The 21945-nt window shown below is 43.8% G+C and overlaps 1 protein-coding gene across 2 annotated transcripts in view; it reads right to left on the bottom strand.

The window, feature by feature from the left end:
* Positions 1–21945, bottom strand: part of MTCL1 (microtubule crosslinking factor 1) — a 375130-nt gene that overhangs the window by 122096 nt on the left and 231089 nt on the right. Inside the window, exons 4-6 of one of the 2 annotated variants that reach the window (XM_029591011.1) lie at positions 9973–10032; positions 7656–8987; positions 6544–6705 (exon numbers count right to left, since the gene is read on the bottom strand). In XM_029591011.1, the coding sequence (XP_029446871.1) occupies positions 6544–6705; positions 7656–8987; positions 9973–10032 (1554 nt within the window). The remainder of the gene's footprint in view (positions 1–6543; positions 6706–7655; positions 8988–9972; positions 10033–21945) is intronic. The other variant, XM_029591012.1, reaches the window with a different exon arrangement.

Genomic DNA, 21945 nt, shown 5'->3' with positions numbered 1-21945 from the left:
TATTTGGCACAATGCAAGTATTAAGAAAAGCATTAGCAGTGAATTTGAGACAGAGAATACTCAACATATCTTGGCTTATGAGTGAAGTTCACTCTTATCAAGGCATGCACAAAATTAATACATTTGGAGAGGTTTCCCTGAAGGACCAAAGCTGTCCAGACAGATTTCCTGTTCCAGTGAAGAACCAGCTCCAGGTGAAAGATGTCTGCAGGTCGACTTTCTCAGGAAACAGGTGGTGGAACCCAGAAAGGAGGTGGCAAAACTGAGATGCATCCAAAAGAATGAGGAATACATCAATTAAATGTTTATCAAGGCATCAAAGATGGAAACTCAAACAGAGAGGAAGATGAAATTGGATCACGAGGAGACATCTGAATCCTGGTTACTACAACCATTAAACTCTATAATCCACTTCAGTTTCCCTTGAGCTGAGTCTGCAGGACCAGGAGAAGGAGGAACCGAAACTTGCAACCCCTAATGCGGCAGGCTCAACAATCACTGTACTTTGCAGGCAAGAATAGTGTTGGTTGGTGACTCACTTCTGAAGGGCAAGGATATATCCATCTGTCAACCAGACATATCCTAGAAGACATGCTATCTGCTGGGTGCCAAAATCCAAGACATTATGAGATTGCCAAAAATCTTCAAGTCTACAGACATATCTGATGCTGCTCATCCAAGCTGGCATGAAAGATACTGCTAGGTACCACAGATCATATCAAAAGTGATTTCATGGCTCTGGGAAAGAGGGTAAAGCAGATCACAGGTGGTATTTCTCCTCAATCCTCCCAGTCAATGATAAAAGCCTAGGAAGGGAAGCTTACATTCTGGAGCTGAATGAATGGCTGTGTAGATTAAAGCATTTCGGCTTCCTGGACTATGGGATGATTCAAGGACTGCTGAATCCCGGATCTACAGACAATTAGGGAAGAGGCTGACTTGGATGCAGTGACTGTCATGGAGGTGTGCTACATGGAAAACCATGACTAGGATATGATTATATCAGGCTACAATCCAATTCAAGAAGAAATGGAGATGTGGCATTATATATATATATATACACAAAAAAAATATTAAAGCAACAAAAGGCATGGGGGTACTTGCATGGAGGGGCAGTTACTACCATGAGCAACTAGCTGTGCAGACTGAATGGACCATTTACCATGTTATGTTATACTGCAAGATTACAGAGCAAGGATGTGCCCCAGTGGGTTAATCTGGAAAGAGGGAATTGAACTTCTATTTATATTGGTATCATATATGATATTGTATCTGTACAAGTCCCTGGTGAGACCTAATTTATAATACTGTATACAATTCTGGAGACCGCACCTTTGAAATAATATAAACTGCTTAGAGTTGGTCCAGAGGGTAGCTACTAAAATGGTCAGTGGTCTTCACGGTAAAGCACATGGGGATAGACTCAAGTATCTAAACATGTACACCCTAGATGAAAGGAGAGATAGGGAACAAACATATGATAGACACATCTAAAAATCTCAAAGGTTTCCATGCACAGGAGGCAGATCTATTTCAATGGAAAGGAGGCTCTAGAACTAGAGGTCATGGGATGAGGATGAAATGATGTAGGTTTAGTAGTCTAAGAAATTATTTATTTACAGAGGGGGTTCATGGATGTATGGAACACTCTTCCAGTGGAGGCAAGGACAGTGCATGAATTCAGAGGATGTTTGAGGGAATGGCAGGGATCGCTAAACTAAGAAGTTGGTGTGAATGGGCAGAATAGAAAAACCGCATAGTCTTTTTCTGCCATCACATTTCACTGTTTTTTTAATAACACTCTCAACCCATCAAACAAGCATATAATTTAAAAACTTAAACACTCACAACAATGAGACAAGTATAGAAACAATATCTACTAGGATAAGGGAGCCCGGACCGACGTGCCGCAAATGCGCAGTAGAGAGCACGTCGGCCAGAGCAGAGCGTGCCCCCCCCCCCAAAAAAAAAATGGCGCCTGCTCCTTAGGAGCAGGAGCGGCGGCAGCAGCAACGAGCAGGAGCGGCAGTGGCCCGAAGAGCAGGAACGGCGACGGCGGCCCGAAGAGCTGGAGCGGCAGGAGCGGCGGCGGCCCGAAGAGCAGGAGCGGCGGCACGAAGAGCTGGAGCGGCGGTGGCCCGAAGAGCTGGAGCGGCGGCCCGAAGAGCTGGAGCGCAAGGGAGGGAGGGAGGGACGGAAGGACCCGCCCCGGAGATCTTCCGAGGGGGAGAGAGGAGTGACTGAGGGGAGGGAGGAGAGAGGAGTGACAGGGGAGGAGGGAGGGGGGAGAGAGGAGTGAATGAGGGGAGAGAGGAGTGACTGAGGGGAGGGAGGAGTGACAGGGGAGGAGGGAGGGGGGAGAGAGGAGTGAATGAGGGGAGGGAGGAGTGACTGAGGGGAGGAGGGGGGGGAGAGAGGAGTGACTGAGGGGAGAGAGGAGTGACTGAGGGGAGGAGGGAGGAGGGAGAGAGGAGTAACTGAGGGGAGGGGGGAGAGAAAGGAGTGACTGAGGGGAGAGGGGAGGGAGGAGTGACTGAGGGGGAAGGAAATGAACCAAAAAAATGTTAATGTAGCCCGTTATTACGGGCTTAACGGCTAGTCTTTATATAAAATATAAAAGAAAACAAATATACCTTATTACAAAGATTATATTCAATACCAGATAAAATATTCTCTGCACTCCGAAAATGAATCAAAACTATGTTGGAAAGAATTCTATCAAATCAGATCATGCCACTGCATTTGCTGGTAATGTCCTATGCTGCAGCCATTTTGTCCTGGCTTTTTAATGGGTTAGTTCTATTGATTTTTCATTTTATCATCAATTTTCTATGTTGTATTTGTGATTCTCTCTTGATTAGTTTTTATTGCTATTTATTATACTGTTTTATTGTATTCTGGGTCATTTTGTGTTTCATTGTTGCTTTTTTACTGTACCTTATTGGAATTTCGTTTTCTGGGGCCTAGAGGACAGGTTTTGCCTTTGTTTGCACCTTGCCTTGAGCTTTGGAAAAGGCAGGTTATAAATGTAAATAAAGAGAATTAATTTAATTCTAATTATTATTGAACTCCCAATGTAATGTGACCCTTTCTCATTTTCTTGAATTATTTACAATAAAAAAAAAACACACACAAGGAAATAGTGGGGAAAAAAAAAGGTGATTAATATCTGCTAAAAACAAGTAAATGCTGTATAACAGCTTTGTGGGTGAAAACATTTTCCTCCACCACTCACTGACTGACTTCATAGGGTGCGGGAAACATATTTAATGAAGAGCCTTATAGCACTTAAAAGCACTGAAACATTTGACAAAGAAACACTGTCCGTTTCTCAATTATGTCAGTATAGAGGGCATACGTATACAGATTTGAACAACGCAAAAATTAATATGGTGCCTATCTCATCCGAGTTGATGGATATCCTATGATTTACATTCCGTATTTGCTAAAAACAATATAAAAAAAAAGAATTATGGCTATGAGAATGTTTCCACATACAATCAGTTATAATAATAATAATAATAATAATAATATTTGTTATAATTCAACAAAATTTCAATTCAAAAAGCTTCATTTTGCAATTGTATTGTTGTTTCAATTGTTTTCTATGTTAATAGAATGAAACCTCCCCCCCCCTTCAAAAATACATTTTATCTAATAGCAGTAATCTCCCCTACACAGGGTATTTACCCTCACTTCCACTACTTCAATTTTAGTTCTTCCAATCAGGGCATTAACTGAACTACAAATTCCCAACATAAATCAGGCTCTCCTACATCTAATGCTGTTTAAGAGGGTTTTCAGCTACAGAGGCTGAGTTTAGAAGTATTATTATTCTTCCCTAGCAGAACTTAATCCCTGTCTAATAGATAACTGTGATGCAATCTCAAATAGTTACATTAATTGAGGGTATTCAGACCAAACAAAGGCAGATGTTTGCACACAGGCAGCACAGTGCCTGCACGCTACCAGACAATCTGCTACTCTAGAGCTCTTTACCTAATTAGTCATTTTCAATTTGTATTAAACTATTTGTTTGCATGGCTTCAAGAAACTAAATGTACAAGTAAAGATTACAGGGAAGTTTAACCAATCACAGCACAAGTGCAATTACACTCTCCCAAATAAACTTCGATTAATCTAACAAGTCTAAGCATCCAAATATTGTTCTTGTCAAACAGTTTCTGCATTGCCAGAAAAATAAACACCATCTTTCCAGACTTCATGGGGTTTTTTTCTCTCTTTAGCAGCGATTCCTGTATGTGACCCTTCTAATCCTAATAAATCATTATTCTGTAGCTTTTTGCTGCTAATCCTTAATCCACAATATCATGATGGTGCAACTTTATTGCATTCTGCCTCATCTTCTTTCCAGCTTGTTGCAAGCTTCCAAGTTCTCCTTCCCTGTTGATTGTAACTTTGACTTATTCCACCTATTGTTTATCTTTCGTTTACTTGAATTGTTACTCCAGTTATACCCTTGTTAAATGTAAACCGATCCGATATGGTTATTTACTATGAAGGTCGGTATAAAAAACTGTTAAATAAATAAATAAATAAATTCTTGCTCCGAGCTCTGCACAATAATCAAGGAACTGGCGTAACAAAACAGCAAAGTGTATTTTTGACTCCAAGTAGGTTTCTTTCTTTAGAGGAAGTTTCAGCAGGCCAAAGTGTATGGTCTTTGCCATAGTTAATATGCTATTCTTGGGAAAATAAGTGTCACCGGCTTTTTAATGTCCATAAAGTAGACAGGATCCCAGGTTAGTGTCTCATTTAAAAATCAAGACACTTGGCACCATAGTGTTCCCCTACACCAAATCAGGCAGACCACTGGCTCCCATAAACAAGTGTGCTCTACTTAAACATCAGCACCTTACCTTCCTGGGCCCAATCTTGCTTAGCTTCTGAAACTTTAGGATTTCAGAGTGATCACAGCTATGTACCCATAATTTTCTGGACCACAAGAGCATACCCAGAATTAGGGATGTGCATTTGTTTGCAACGAAAAAGGAAATATCATCTTTATTTCCTATTTCATTGTGTTTCGGGGGGGCCGAAGAAATGATAAAAAAACCCACAAAATTTTGTGTGGTTTTCTTATTTTTGGGGGGGAGGGGGGGAGAAAGGGCACATTAAAAAAACCCCAAAAAACCCCAATCCCACCCCAACCCTTCAAATTTAATTAATTGGAACCCCCCCCCCCCCCAAGACTTGCCAAAAGTCCCTGGTGGTCCAGCGGGGACCCAGGAGTGATCTCCCCCTCTCAGGCCGTCGGCTGCCACCAATCAAAATGGCACCGGTGGCTCTTTGCTCTTACCATGTAACAGGGGTTACCAGTGCCATTGGTCGGCCCCGGTCACATGGTAGGAGCAATGGATGGCCCGCGCCATTTTTTAAGATGGCACCAGCCATCCATTGCTCCTACCATGTGACAGAGGCTGGCCAATGGCACCGATAGCTCCTGTCACATGGTAAGGGCAAAGGGCCATCGGCGCCATTTTGATTACTGGCAGCTGATGGCCCGAGAGGGGGAGATCGCTCCTGGGACCCCAGGGACTTTTGGCAAGTTTTTTTTTGGGGGGGGTGTCGGGAGGGTGGGGGAGTTATAATTAATTAAATTTGAAGGGTTGGGGTGGGTTTCAGTTTTCGTTTCGGGGCAGCTGAAATAAAATCAGACCGAACCGCGGGAAAACGAAATTTCCTGTGGTGGGCCGATAACGAAGGCAGAACCAAAAGGTTTGGCCTAATCACATCTCTACCCAGAATGTATTTGTACTGGAGAAATATGCACATCTGTACTGTACCAGACATAGCCTCACAAATAATAAAGCAGCCCAAGTTAAACTAGAACATGTAAGGAAACATTTTTCCAAAATTATAGCAGGGCTAAATTGTTCTACTTCCCCACAAAAGTAAAAGTAACATCAAACAGAACCACAACATGGATTAACTTCCTGGAATTCATGTACAACTTAAACCACATTCTGTACTGGCAAACAAATTCAGTTCCTCCCACAGAAGACTAAATTACAAGATTATGTCTCTAAAGCTGTAAAATAAAATAGGCAGGCTCCCTTTTAGTGATTATTTTGACCTGGAACGTTTTGAGCGCGGATAAACGGTGAAAAGACACCCCACAAAGGAATATCCACAAGAAAGAAGGAGGGTTGTCAGAATGTTCACAAGATTTGCAAAACTTTCCAATTTTATTTAAAGCAAGGGACGGCACTGCAGGTTAAAGAAAAAAAAGTCTTTACATGGTCCCCCCACTGTGGACTTTGAACATTCTTGGAAAGTTTTGCAAATCTTGATATTTGTGGACTGAACATTCTGACAAGCTCCCCTTTCTTTCTTCTGGATAGTTTTGAGCCAGAACCTCTACAAAAGGTTTAAAAGAATTCTGAAAGGCCCAATCCTTTTAGATATTTTTTTTATTTTTCCTTCTTTTAAAGAAAAAGTCAAGAAAATAAAGCAGTGGCCATCAGTGAAGGGCAGACTGCAAGACAGCAATCTTAGAACAGGTTGTGCGATGATGCTGACCTCTAGACTGAAATAGTCCTTTCCTCCTGGCCTGTAGAGTTTGTTGTCTCCATCAGCTCTGCGAAGTGGTTCGGTGGTGGGGGCGCCATGAAGGCGATGGCTCTCTTGCTCCTCTCCGTGGTCTTGGCCGAGCTGCCACTCCGCCTGATCCCTCAATTTAGACTGTTACGTGCACATGGACGGTAATATAAACAAAAAACAAAAAAAAAAGGACAGGAGGGAATAAAGAAACAAAAAATGGGTAAGGTAGACGATTGAAAAAACTACAAGACAAAGAAAAGCATGAACAGGAAAACCAACTTAAACACAGTGGCGTAAGAGAGTGAAGAGAACAAAACCAAAATGAGAATGAGCAAAATGATGGGCTGAAATATCTGAAAAGCAAAAAAGACAAAGAGGAGAAGAGAATGCAAAAAACACCGGTTATGAGGCGCGCATGCAATGAGAGATGCATGAGTCAAACCAGCAGCAAGCATACTAGATGCAAAAGGATTCAGGACAGAAGGCTTCCTCCACCCTTACTTGTGCCGTGCAGCTAAAGCCATGTCCAGGGGCGGTTCACAGCTTACACATGCACCCGAGTACCAGCAGCATCTTACCACAGTAGTCCATCGTTGGCTACAGGGCTACAGTGTCTTGCCCCCCCCCCCCCCCCTCCAACCTGGGCTATGTAAGTGAATTGCAATTAGGCTTTTACAATACAGAACTTATGAACTGTAGCAAGTCTTTAAAAAAAAAAATGCTTCAATAATCAGGCAAGAAAAAAAAAATTATGTAATGCCACTGCTAATAACGCTTAACTTGCTAACTACTAGAATACAAAATTATCTTCAACTTTGATCATCAGGATAACTTTTGTTTTGTTTTTTTTTAAATATAGATAAATCCCTGTTAACTTTGTTTGCTTAAAGTGAAATAGTAGGAACCGCCTCTGAACTATTTAAGCAAATAAACAAAAAAGGAAATATTAGTATTTTAGCCATTTACATTTTTTGCATTACAAATAAGCAAACTTGAAACCATAGTAAAGCAGCTGCTTTTGCATTGCAATGCCAACAAGAAGGGAAAAAAAATAAGTAAAAATAATAAAACACAAAGTTTTGCTGAGTTACCTGGAAGTCAGTAGTTAACTCCTTTCCTAAGTTACTAATAGGAGAATCTCGAGACATTGATGTTATGGTAGACAGGAAACTGGAAGATTCTGTGAGATGGGGCATTGGGGAGAGATCTCCCATGTGTTCTTTGAGGCCTTCTCCAATATGGTCAACCTTTTCCAGGAAGGCCTGTAACTCTTTCCTAAAGGTCTTCATCCGAGAATTAATAGTGTCCAAGAGTTCAGGCTCATTTTTTACCTCTTTTTTCTCTTCACCACTTTTCAGTGCCTGTTTAGATTTGCTGCTACTTATGTGCACCTTAGCATCATAAATCAAGCTATCTGTGTCATTAATGAGATGGTCAACAGTTCTTTCCAGTCGTTCTGCTTCGCACTTGATGTTCATTAGATACTCTGAATTCTCCCTTATTCTCGTCAACTCAGTGGAGCATACAAATAGATCACGGACTTCTGATGGCTTCCCACTACAAAACCCTGATGTTTTCTCATAGACTTCTTCGGAATCACTCTCACCTCCAATTGGTCCTTCTCGCTTTGGTTGAGGGGGATGTCCATCCTCACTGTCACTCTCTTTCTTTCCTGGGTCACTGTCGGCATCACTATCCCGGGGACTGGAGGTGCGTAGCCCCAGGTGAGAAGCCAGATCATAACGCTGCACATTAGAGAGCAACACACGATTCTCATATTGAAGTTTCATCACTTTCCCACTCAAGTCACTGATCTGCATTTGAGCTGATTTCAGCTCCTCTTGAAGGGCACCACTGGATTTGCTATCACTGTCTTCTATCCAGTCCAACTCCTGGCCAGGCCCGAATTTGAATTTATTCAGTTCATTTGTGAGTTGCTTGTTGTGATCCTCTATCTCGGAAATTGATCTCCTCAGCAACTCTGCTTCCTCTTCAACAAATTGCAAATGGCGACGCAGTTCTGTGGCAGACTCCACTGAGTCACTGTATGGTGAGGTAGGAATGCTTGAAATATGGTCCTGGCTAAGACATTCTCTCTCATATTGGCACCTCATGTCCTCCATTTCAGCTTTAATGCCTCTGTTTTCCACCTCCAGTTCCACGATCTTCCTGCCCAAGATATTGGCTTCCTCCTCTACCAATTTGAGCCGAAGCTTCAACTCACCTTCCCTGGTGCTAGGTGGCCCACCTGTTTCTCCTGTTGAGAGGGGGCTATCCACATCTCCATACACTGACTTGTATTTCTGGAGTTCCTGTTCCAATTCGTCTTTCTCCCTTCCCAGCTTGGCCATCTTCTTACGCATAAGTGCTGCTTCCTCTTTGGCAAACTGAAGCTGGCACTTCAAATCAGCACTGTCCTCCTGCTAAAGAAGAAATGCAGAAAAAGTATAGAAAAAGTTGACTGACTGGAAATTGATCATTGCACTTAAATCTTCTTAATCTGGGAAGTTTTAAAAAAGTTAGTTTTATTGGGAAACATATTATACTAGTACAGACCAGATCATAGATGAGAACACAGACTTGGAAATCAAACAAAGCGTTCAGAAATAACTAAGTTCTCAATTTAAACAATATGTCATACAGCCTTGATCTCCCAATAAATTTGAGGTAATCTCTTCCTAATTACCCACGCCACTAAATATAGCCTCTGTCTTTCCATGTCTACCCTGGGCATTAAACCTTTCCTCTGTCAATAGAGAGTTCAAGTGTTCTAAAAGCTTACATTCATGATGCAGCTCAGTGTTACTGCTGCTTTTTAGGCCTCTTCACACCCAATGAGTACATATTATCAGTGCCAGCACCAGGGAAGGTCTCACTGAGCAGCTGAGGCCATATAAATAGGGTGGCTAGTACACTTGCAATATCCGGAGTTTCAGGATCCTGTGCATTCTCTCCGTTGCAAGCTAGTGCCCAAGAAACCAATGGGCGACAGAGACACTACTGGCCACAGACATACAGGGGGAGAGAGAGAGAGAGCTGGTGCTCAACTATAGCAGCAGGACACAGGCCTGTTTGCTGGAGGCAAAGGTCACAAGCTCTAGAGTCTGCACTGAGTGGAAAGACACTGCCCTGGACATAACACATCTGTGTAAGTGGAAGCACCTTTTTATTTATTTATTTTAACTCTTTCATTCTCATTGATGCTCTGTTGTTAGTGACAGATAATCCTTTACTCCACATTTTCAGACTGGTCCTTCTAAAGAGGAAATTTCACTTCCTTTTCTCTCCTGCTATTCTCCATTGATTTGCATTCTCATACCCCTTGTGCCCGCTAATCCTGATCCCACAATGCTAACTTTAGTCAGCTGCCAGACCTCCTCAGAACAACCCGTTTCTTTAATTCACTACCTGACTGGATATCTTCTTTTCCTTATGCATCTCTCGGCTGCCCCTCCTCCTCAGTGAACTCTGAAAAGAGAGAAATTAAGATTGCAGTTAATTATGAACAAGTCAGTGCATCCCACATAGAAGAGCATGAGCACTGTAGAACTACACAAAGTAACGCTGCCCCTTTAAGTCACAGACTATAATGTGATGTTTCTTAATCTTGCGAAGCAGCAGCAGTGTCTGGCATTAAAAGGGCATGTGTGGGGAAAAAAGTGATAATTGCAGAAAAGATCAGACAAGAAAATCATAATACATTTGTTGCAAACTGTATCCTAAAGGGCAAGTACGGATATAGATTTCTTAACTGGGAGAAATTAAAGTACTCACAGTGCACTGCATAATACACAGATTTTGTAAACACTGGAATAAAATCACAGTAGCGGCACTAAAGAAGCAATCACATTTAGCATTTGATATAAAATAATAAATCCAGCAGTTTAAAGGCAAACATGACGGATACTCCTAGTCTTTCAGTCTCACAACGAAAGTTTTTGGGGGTTGTTTTTTTTTATTTTACTTTTAAACAAATCATTTCCATTGTCTTGAATTCAAGAATCAATCCATTTAGGTCTAATTGTTGCATGTGTTAAACAATCTCTCCTAAGAGAAAAGCTCTGCTTACCTACACCACACAGAAGGATGAATTTCTTTCCTTTGCACCTAAATTAATCAAGCATGCCACGCCTTAATAATCCAATCACTGAACACAAGAAAAAAACAAACCCCTCCTTCTAACAGACAGCAGAGACCCCAGGAGTCTACCTCTGCATTTCGCAGCAGCATTAGGGCTGCTTCAAAGTGTATTGTATATACAATGCTATCAAAGCAAGAACCTCACAATAAATACCTGAAAACCCCCTTTTTTTAGTCCTAAGAATCTGTGTGGAAGAGAATGACATACTTTGCTCTGGCGTACTCAGAACTGATTTTTTTTTTTTGGGAGGGGGGGACAGGGGTAGTAGGCATACAGATCTAGGCCCTACTAGTTGTACTTTTATCGATAAATAATGCATTAGAATGCATCTGACAATGGATTTCTAAGTAGTCTGCAGCAGCCGACATGCATCATGAATAACACGTTAAAATATTTAAATTCTATTCTTTTACACTGTCTAGAATATTTTGTAATTTTATTTACTTATCTTTGATTGTGTATGTATTTTTGTTATCCATCAAGGTCTGTGGATACAAGTTGCTTAAATAAACGAAAGCACTTAGCAACATTAAAAATGTCTTATTCTGTATTAATTTATTTTATATTTATTGCAGATTATAAATAATATTTAAAAAGGAAACAAAGAACACTTAAGAGAAACATCAGATCCAATCATGTAAAAAAAAAAAAGCAAAAACAGAAAAACAAATACCAATGTATTCTTTTATTAATCTTCTTTCGAAAAATACAAAGACTAGCATAGCTACAATTAAACAGCAATAATCATAATCAAAAGAATTTAAGATTTGCAATGGGTGCAGTGCAGAACTAGGACATGCAAAAAAAGATATATTCAAATTCTGGTGTAACATCTGACAGGAAGACAAACTGCCTCCATTGCCAGACACTATGGGAAGTAAGACAAACCCCTACAACCTTGCCATATCATACCATAACAGCAGTAACTCAGGACTCAAACAACAGCAACCTTATCTACAAAAAGGCAGCAAGGCAAGAACACTAATACACCACCTACTGGGCAAACAGAACATGCCAGACTGCTTCAAATCCCTACAGCAGAGCTTTCCAAACTTTTCATGTTGGTGACACACTTTTTAGACAAACATAATTTCACAACACGGTAATTCAGTCTACTAGCAAACCAGAGGTTAAAGGTTAAAGGAACGAAATGTATTTTGACATTTTATGTATGTTTCCTTAAATATAACATAACAAAATGTTTCACAACACAACCTATCTTGTGAAAACCTTTCATTTATATTAAAAATATATAATATTCCAAGATTAATGTTATTGTTATAATTTATGAGTAACAATAATAAAACAAAGTTATTGTGTTATTCAATTTACCTCTTTAATGAGATATATGAGCTTGATGGGATGAACACAGCTTTTGAATATTTGGTGTTAATAAAAATATCCAAAGGGTCTTCTGCGTAATTTTAAAAAGCTGGCCAGTTTCACACTATATAATTATTTGATAGCCTCATTCAACTAATTCTATATGGCTATGAGAGTGAAGTCTGGAATTTATAGGAAGGGACGGAATGTCAATATAAATCCTGCACCTCCAGTTCTGTAACTCTGTGCATCCAATGAAATTCCCTCAAACAATGGAGCTTGGATGTTTCCCTTACAGGTCATCATACTAAAAGATATTTTCAAATTCTGGTGTCACCTCACAGTAACAGCAGCACAAACACCTTCCACTGCCAGGCACATTGTGAACTAACACAAAACCTCACAAAAAAGACACTCAAAATCTATACTGCAATCCCATTGTAACATAACAGTAATAACACCAAGGACTCAAACAACAATAACCCTACCTGTGAAAAAGCAAGGGTAAATATTACACTGGGTCCTAGAATACCAATACACCACCTACTGAGGTAACAAAACAAACCAGATTGCTATAGATCCCTATGCTAGCAGAATCTCTCATCATGGTCACACACACAGAGCAGAGACAGACCCTCACCAAATACAGAATACAAAATAAAGGAGCACAAATTAAACAAAAACTGAAATGGAAACCCCAAGAAGCCAGACTCTGTGTATTAACAATGGAAAAACAGAACCACCATTCCTCATAAAACAAATAAAATCAAGAAACATAAAGCATCAGTTATAATAGTAAAACCATACTAATAAAAGAATATTTTAAAACTACTGATAAATAGAATTTCTATTAATTAAAATCATATACATTTTTTACAATTTCCCAAACACCAATAAAATATTTCAAAACAGCACATATATCAAATAACACCCAATAATTAAAACTAATAAGGGTTTTAAAAAGCCCCTGCTGTCCATACGTGGGAGCTCTTGATTTCCAGTCACCCTGATATTGTCAAGGATTAGGAGATTATCCTCTCTCTCTCTCTCTCTCACACATACTCACATGTCCATTCTCTCTCACACATACACTGTCACATACATACACATTCATGCTCTTATACCCACCATAACCTCTTGCTCTCACAGACACTGACACACTCTCAGGCTCTAAGACACTCTCTCCCCCTCCACACACCCCCCCCACACACACACACAAATTCTTACTCCCCTGGTTTTTCTCATACACACTCATGCTCTCACTCTCTCTGGCTCCCTCACATACACACAAACACACACACCCAGCAAGCTCCCAGTCATTCTCACACACTGAAACTGACCCCCAGGCAGGCTCCCATTCATTTTCACACCACTCCTTCACCATCCCCCTGGCATGCACACATTCATTCTCACACACACTGACCACCAGGCAGGCTCCCATTCATTTTCACACCACTCCCTCACCATCCCCCAGGCAGGCACCAATTCATTCTCACACACACATACACCACACACACAGGCAGGCACCTATTCTCACACATACAAACCCCAGGAAGACACCCATTCATTCTCATACACAGACACACCCTCAGGCAGGCACCCATGAATTCACACACATACACCCCCAGGCAGTCTCTCATTCATACACATGCACACTAAAGGCAGATCCCCTCTCTTTCTTTTGCCAGCAACCTCAGAGCTTCTCTCATTCCTCTGCTGCCACTGTCACTGATGCCACATGGCTATTGGGGAAGCGCTGATTGCTGCTATTGGCACTGAATCCCATTCTGCTGCCTCCTCTGTGCAGGCCCCGTGGGTTTCCACTTCCTCCATGTTGATCTCGTACATTGTGAGATCCGTGTAGAGAAAGTGCTACTCTTGCACATTACCAAAGATTACATGTGCCAATCAGTAAAAAGTAATTTATTTATTTTTTTTTTTACCTTTGCTGTCTGATCTTACGTTTTCTAATCGGTTGGTCACAGGCTTTTTTGTTCCACCTTACCTTTCTTATTTTTTCGCCAATTCCTTTCATATTGTCTTTTTTTCAATTTCTTTTCTCTCCATCTATCTTCTTCCCTCAAACACACAGTCAGGTTCTCATTCTCACATGCTTTCTCTCTCTCTCACACACACACACACACATACACACAGGCTCTCACTCTCACATGCTCTCTCTCTTGCACATGCTGTCTGACTCTCACACACTCAGGCTCTCACTCCCACATGCTGTCTTGCTCAAGCACAGGCTCTCACTGTCACATGCGCTCTCTCATACAATCATTCATACACAGTCTCTCTCTTGCACATGCTGTCTGACTCTCACACACCCAGGCTCTCTCTTACTCCCACATGGTCTTGCTCAAGCACAGGCTCTCACTGTCACATGCTCTCTCTCATACAATCATTCATACACACAGGCTCTCACTGTCACATGCTGTCTCTCTCACACACACACAGGCTCTCACATGCTGTCTCTGCAAACATTCAGGTCCTCACTCCCACACACAATCCCTCAACTCATCTCATACATGCACACAATCCCTCAACTCATCTCATACACACACTCTACGGGCCCTCAGCCTCTCTCTTACCTTTTTGTCTCCTCTTCACAGGTCGCTGCAGGATGGGCTCTGCAGCGGCCCTAATCTTCTCGGGCCGATCCGCGGCAGCGGCGGCCCTGATCTTCTCGGGCCGATCCGCGGCAGCGGCGGCCCTGATCTTCTCGGGCCGATCCGCGGCAGCGGCGGCCCTGATCTTCTCGGGCCGATCCGCGGCAGCGGCGGCCCTGATCTTCTCGGGCCGATCTGCGGCAGCGGCGGCCCTGATCTTCTCTGGCCGATCCGCGGCAGCGGCGGCCCTGCTACCGGGCCTCCTCCTCTTCTCAGCCCGCTGCAACAACGCTGCTCCTCTTCTGCACGTGGCTGATGCTCCTCCTCCTTCCTGCCCACATGGCTCCTGCAACATTTTTCTTCCGGGGCCGTGTGGGCAGAAAGGAGGAGGAGCACCTGCACATTTAGACGTGACCTTTTTCTTCAGGCCGTGGTGACGTGAGCACCACCACGGCCCTGCCGATCTTCCTGCTGTGTGTCCGGCACACAGCACAGCCCAGCGAAACTTCACTGCTCAGCCGCCAGTGGGATGAGGTCCACCAGCGGCCGCATTGGCTCCCACTTGCCGGTGTGTCACGTGCACCGGGCTTGCGCGGCACACTGCAGGTGACACACACTTTAGAAAGCTCTGCCCTACAGAGAAACTATGCGCTAGCCGAAATACTGCACCTCTGTCACACATGAGCAACACAGACAAAAACTTACTTAACACAGAATAAGGGACTACAAATTAGAAACAAGCATGCAGACAAAATTAAAATGAGAAGCCTGAGAAATCAGATTGTCAACACTGTAATACTGAAGAAAAAGCAAAATACAAGTACATTCCCGAAGATGGCATATTCAAATTGCTGAAAGTCAAAATAATTTTGTTTTACTTTTGTTGTCTGATCATATTTTTCTAATTGGTTGGTCCCAGTTTCTTTTTTCCCTTGTCTGTCTTTTCCTAATTCCTTTTTCAGGGTCTCTTCTCTCCTTTCTTTCCTTCTTCATACACACACACGTGCTTTCTCACATGAACACTCATATGATCTCTCTCACAAAGGTTCCCACTTTTGCATGCTCTCACAGGCTCCCACTCCCTCACACACACACCCAGGCTCCCATTCCCGCACACAGGTTTCTACTTTCATAGGCGCTTTCTCACATGCAGGTTCACACACACACACACACACACACTCTCTCTATTCCCACATGTGCGTGTTCTCTCACACACACACAGGCGTTCTTTCACACAAACACCCCTCCCCCCAAAGTAGGCTCCCATTCACACACACCCAAGCTCCAGGCAGACTCCCATTCACATATACGCTCCACGCACCCTCAGGCAGACTCCCAACCCTCCCCTCACAAACTTCCAGGCAGGCTCCCATTCATAAACACACACACACACACACACTTCTCCCAGGCAGGTTCCTAATACATGTACACACACCCCAGGCAGACTGCAATTCCGACACACTAACACCCAGACAGGCTCCCATTCATGCACCCACATACCTCCCCTCCCCAGGCAAGCTCCTATTCACTCACACCCTCCCCCAGGGCAAGCTCCCATTCACACACACACACACCCCCCCCCCCAGGACAGGCTCCCATTCACTGTCACACACAACCCAGGCAGGCTCACACTCACATACAGATATATAAAACCCAGGTAGGCTCCCCATTGGAAACAGAATGGGGAGCCCATTCCGCTCTTCCTTGTATGCTGGCCCTGCACAATTCAAAACTCGCTGGGCTAGCACTTCCACTGTGCTGATCTTGTGTATCATGAGTTCAGCACAGAGCGCCTGCTAGCTGCACGTGTTTTAATTACCATAGAGCCAGTGCACAAAGAGTGGGACAATGGGCTCCCTTATGGTGGGTTGTTGTTCTTTCTTCAACCACCAGTGCCAATGAGGTCCACTGGTGGCCTCCTCCTTTTCTCAGCCACTGGTGGGATGGGGTATCTTTTGGAAGCAGGTGCTCTATATTTTGTTGCTGCTTGAAATGTTACGTATTTATTTCAATTTTGTATTTGTTTTATTGTATTTACATGTTTGTTTTTATTATATATGTTTTATTTGTAAACCTTGTTGAACATGTTAGAAATTGCGGTTAATAAGAGTTTAAATAAAATATATTTTTTAAAATTATTGTACAGTGTTTTCATGACACAAAATTTCATGAGAGATAAGGCAGTCTATAAGCTGGATGGTCAAAAAGCAACTCAGACAGCATGTGACTCATCAGTTAGCCCCCAGTAGGAAGAAGAGGAGATACCTCTCTTTCCCCTCCCACAGCTGTCCACAGTACTAGACAGGCAGCACATGGACTGGCAACTCCTCCTTGCTTCCAGTCTACAATAGAAGCATGTGCTATGATGGCAGGAAAGACCACATGCTCAGCATTATGTTGTTACCTCCTAAGAAACTCCACATGGCCACTGGTTTCTGCTTTCTAGGTGAGGAGAAGAATCAACAGATAGTGGAATGGGGTATTGGGGGAAGATCTGTCAGCATTCATGCCCTCAAGGAGACCATGTTGAATATGCAGGTTGTTCCAATAGTAGTGATTATATTCCCCAGAGAGAGACAGCTTCCCGTTCATTCTGCATATGATCCCAAACAGTTAAGAAAATTTCAAAGAAAATTCTAGAAGTTAATCTGTTTTACCGCTTAGTGAAACGTCTCCCCATAGCTGTCCTCTGAGGTCATACTAAGAAGAGACATTGTGTGGGAAAGTGGAATACTTTGACATAAGCACAGCTTTATGAAATAACCTTTGGATTCTTATTTATGGGACAGCGGCTTATGTTTGAAAGATCTAAGTTGAGAAACAGATGTGTATTAGGAATGTTAGTATTCACAGAAAAAAGGAAATGAACACACATGCTCAAATTCACCCAAATTATTTTTGTCTTAAAAAAAAAGAAAACATTCATCATAGCTTGACATGGAACATGAGGCACCCCCTCATGCCTACACTAATATTCTCCACTCCAAACACCGGTATGATCACAAGTTCTCCAAAAAACAAATATACCTTTTATTTACCTTAAGGCTGATTTAAGTCTGGGCTGTAGTGCTGCCATCACCTCTTCTTATGGGAGTGACTGACAGACAGTTTTGTAGCATTTGTCAAAAATAGGAAAACAAGCAGGAACAAATATTGAACTCTATTAGAACACCCTTAAAAATGTTGAGCTTCCCCTGTTTTTAAATTCTGGCTCAATTTTCTCATGCAAAAGCTGCTTTTTCCAACATATCCTAATGGCCAGAATCTCACCTGCATGTGTACCATCACCCTTACCCTAGTCTGGTTTTTCTTTCTTTCACAACCATCCTCCTTCCTCACACTCATTCACTCACACTTGTGCTCTGCACATTTTACACATGCATGCAAATCTTTTTATAACATACCAAACGATCAACTGATGCACACAGCACACACCCATCATATATTAGTATCTACATGACTATAGGGATAACACAAGACACACATAGCACATGGATACTGACATGCATGAGAAACTCACAATGAAAACTCCAACAGCAAGCACCACTAGGACAAAAGTCAATTCCCTAATATGCAAGTGACTGCACTCAAGATCACTCATACTTCTCCTTCACACCACAAAAATGGTGACTGCCCTGGAGCACAGCAGGAAGGCTTTTGCCTGAGCCTTGTCTAGCAGGGCTACTATGAAGTCCAATTGAGGTGATGGGCTGAGATGGGACTTCAGATAGTTGATGATGAACCCTAGTGACTCCAGCACCCGGATGGCCAAGCTTAAGGACCGATCTGCCCCTGCCTGAGAGGAGCTCTTGACCAGCCAATTGTCCAAGTAAGAGAAAACATGCACTCCCAGTCTGCGGAGGTGCGCCCTCACCATGGTCAGACACTTGGTAAAGACACATGGGGGGCCGATGCTAGCCCGAATGGCAACACTCTGCACTGGGAGTGCTGTTTTCCCCACCACAAATCTGAGATACTTCCTGTGATTTGGAAAGATCTCGATGTGAGTGAATGTGCCCTTTAAATCGAGGTAGCATAGCCAGTCCCCTTTTTGCAGGAGGGGAATCAGGGTGCCCAGGGAAATCATCTTGAACTTTTTTTTTTTTAATTTTTTTTTTAGAAACTTGGTCAAGGCCCTCAGGTCTAGGATGGGACGGAGTTCCCCTGTTCTCTTTGGAATCAGGAAGTACTGGGACCTGCTCTCTTTGCCCTGATGGGACAGGCTTGACTGCTCTGGCCATTAAGAGGATGGAGCGTTCCTGTAACTGTACCTCCTGATGAATTATCAGCCCCCAAAATGGGCACAAAGAATAATTTGGCGGGACACCCAATAAGTTTAATTGGTGCCCTTGGCAGATGATGGACAAAACCCACTGGTCCAAGGTTATACTGGGCCACCGACTCACAAAGAATCATAGCTAGCATCTCGGGTACAAGTGGCTGGCTTTATGCTCCCTACGATCCAGTCAAAACCCCCATCCCAGGATTTGGCTGGGGGCACCGGCTGGAGCTTGGGAGCTCTCTGCCACCTGGGACAGCCTCGGGAGCTCATCCTCTGAACAGGAGCAAGGGGGCTGGATGACAGTACTTCCTGTGGTGGTAGAAAGACCTCTTCTGACCCTGCCTTGCAGACAACCTAGCTGAGGGCAGCAGGTCTGAAGTGCCAGTGGAGAGATTCTGGAGGGTCTCATGGTGATCCTGTAACTGGGTCACCCGCGTCCCTCACCTTCTCTCTGAAGAGATTCTCTCCTGTACATGGTGGGTCGGCGAGTCTTTCCTGTACCTCCAGTCGGCGATCTGAGGCCCACAGCCATGTCATTCTGCGGGCACTGATTCCTGCTGCAGAGACTCTCGCTTCTCTTTTGAAAACATCGTAGAGGGAGCACACATTGTGTTTTCCACACTCCAGACCCTGACGCACTAGCGACAAGAAGGTGTCTTGCTGCTGTTGAGGCTGCCTCCTGCACCTGCTTCCAGCATTTGTGAGTGTACTGACTTGTATAGAGCTGATAAAAAGCAATGCGGGCAATCAGCATCATCCCCTGAATCTCCTTCCTCCCAAGAGTGTCCATTGCTCTGTGATCCTTCTCCAGGGGCACAGAGGCATGGGTCTGAGAGTGCTTGGTCCTCTTGAGAGCGGATTTGACCACTACCAACTGTGTGCCAGCTGATGCTTTTTGAATCCGGTAGCCTGTTGGATGCAGTAAACCCCATCCGCCTTCCAGTTTACAGGAGGAACTGCGAGGGGGTGCTCCCAAATCCTCAGTAGCAACTCCTTAAAGATCTTGTGTACTGAGATCACCATGATCTCTTTAGGAGCCTCCATTAACTGGAGGATTTTCAGCATCTTGCGTCTGGCATCCTCCTCCGTCATTAACTGAAAAGGGACGGCTTCCACCATTGCCCTTAAAAAAAACCCTGCAAAGGTTAGGTCCTCAGGTGGAAACCTCCTTCGTTCCTCTGGAGGAGACAGTTCTGAGGGGAGACCCTCAGAGTCCTCTGAGGAGGATTCTGCAGTGTCATCCTCCCAGGGGTCATATGGGGCCTCATCCTCACTAATTTACAGGGTACTCAGCCTTCGTCCAGAGGCCTAGGCCCTGGTGGCACTAGTGCCGGCCCTGGCAAAGCTGGATGGGGGGCTACAGGCTCGATGCCACTGCTGGCCTCAATGGAGATTCCTCACCGGCAATGAGCACCACATTGGTCGAAGGAAGAATCAGTGCCCCACCAGGCATTTATGGCCTCCCGGGAACTGACGCCAGCTGGGACAATAACAAACTGATGAGCACGTTGAGCCATTCCAGCAGGGAGAACGTGGGCATCAATACAGTCAGTGCCACTGGCTTGATGCCCCACAGCGCCCGATTGACTGACAGCTGAGTCTCCACTCCAACTTCTCCTCGAAAGTTGCAGATGCCAAAACGGACTGGGAGGTAGGAGGGTTGGCCATATCTTCCTTGGATCCTCGAGGTGGATCGAAGACTGACACCAGTGGAAACCATCGCGGACCCCCGGCATCGAGAGAAGACAGGCACCACTCACTGCAGGATCGCTTCGGAGGCATCATGGCAGGAGCTGGTGCCTCCCTGAGCATGGCACCGTTCACTGGAGACCAGTGCTGATGCTTCCTCAGCTTCCCTTGGTGCTTGACTCAGTCTTTCCCCGGTGCAGAGGTCGATGACTATGAACCCGATGTCCTCGACCTGGAAGAGACCAACAAAGGCCGGTCCCCAGCACCCCTATCTACCGGCAGCATCAACAGAGCGAACGGCCCCGCCGATGCCATGGACACCGAGCCTGGCGGTGTCCATGGCTCGGTGTCCATCAGTGCGGCTCCAAGGTCCTTTGGTGTAGATGCCACTGATACAGACTTCAATGGCTCGGACTTTCTTGCTCTGAAGAGTTTCTCCATCTTGTCAAGGTGAGCAAGACGTCCCTTGGGGGTCATTTGATTGCACAAGCAGCACCCCCGCACATCATGCAATGCCCCCAGGCAGAGGAGACACACATCATGTGGATTAATGATGGACATAGTCCTCTGGGACTGCGGGCATTGATGGAAACCCGACGCAGCCATGACGAAGTGAAAAGAAGGGGCGAAAATGAGAAATGGTGACGGCGGGCCACCGACACCAGTGGGCACAGAGGCACTGCTGCCACAGGGAGGGGGGGACATAAGTGAAATAAAACTTATCAATCTGCCAAAAAACCTGGCTAGAAGCTAAAGGGGAACCAGAGAGGGACCCACACCAAGAAAAGACACGAAAAGGACCGATAAGAATCGGTTAAAAAGGTTTTCCAATGCAATTTTTTAAAAAATGCCCCAAGCTCAGAGAAACTGCAATGCGAAAGCTCCATGGAAAAAAAAGACTGAAGAGGGACCCTACTTGGACACATGGTATAGGGCATGCTGTGCATGCTCAGTGTACCTAGTCAAAGATCTGGAAACTTTGACATAAGTTTTCCATGCTGGGCTTCATCAGATGTTACCCATGTATGTGAGGACTATTATCCTGCTTGTCCTAGGAGAATGAGTATTATTGTTCTGCAATTTACAATTGCAAATTATTTTATTTTTAAAACAAACTCCGCACATTTCCAAGAGTTAAAGGCAACATGTGAAACATTCATAAAACTGGAAAACAACCACACTGCAAAAACCTATAAGGCATATTAAAATAATAAAATCTTGTAATACAAACATTGCAGCTATTAAAATAACATAATAAAATAAGACAAAAATGGTAGAAGACAGTGGGAGAACATGCATGAGAACTTGGCCTGCACCACACGCATGGCAAAAAA

This window comes from Rhinatrema bivittatum, chromosome 2, assembly GCF_901001135.1.
Source record: "Rhinatrema bivittatum chromosome 2, aRhiBiv1.1, whole genome shotgun sequence".
In the NCBI taxonomy this organism is placed as follows: Eukaryota; Metazoa; Chordata; class Amphibia; order Gymnophiona; family Rhinatrematidae; genus Rhinatrema; species Rhinatrema bivittatum.
The sequence above is the reverse complement of the archived record's forward strand: the minus strand, read 5'-3'. Positions and strand labels throughout refer to the sequence as shown.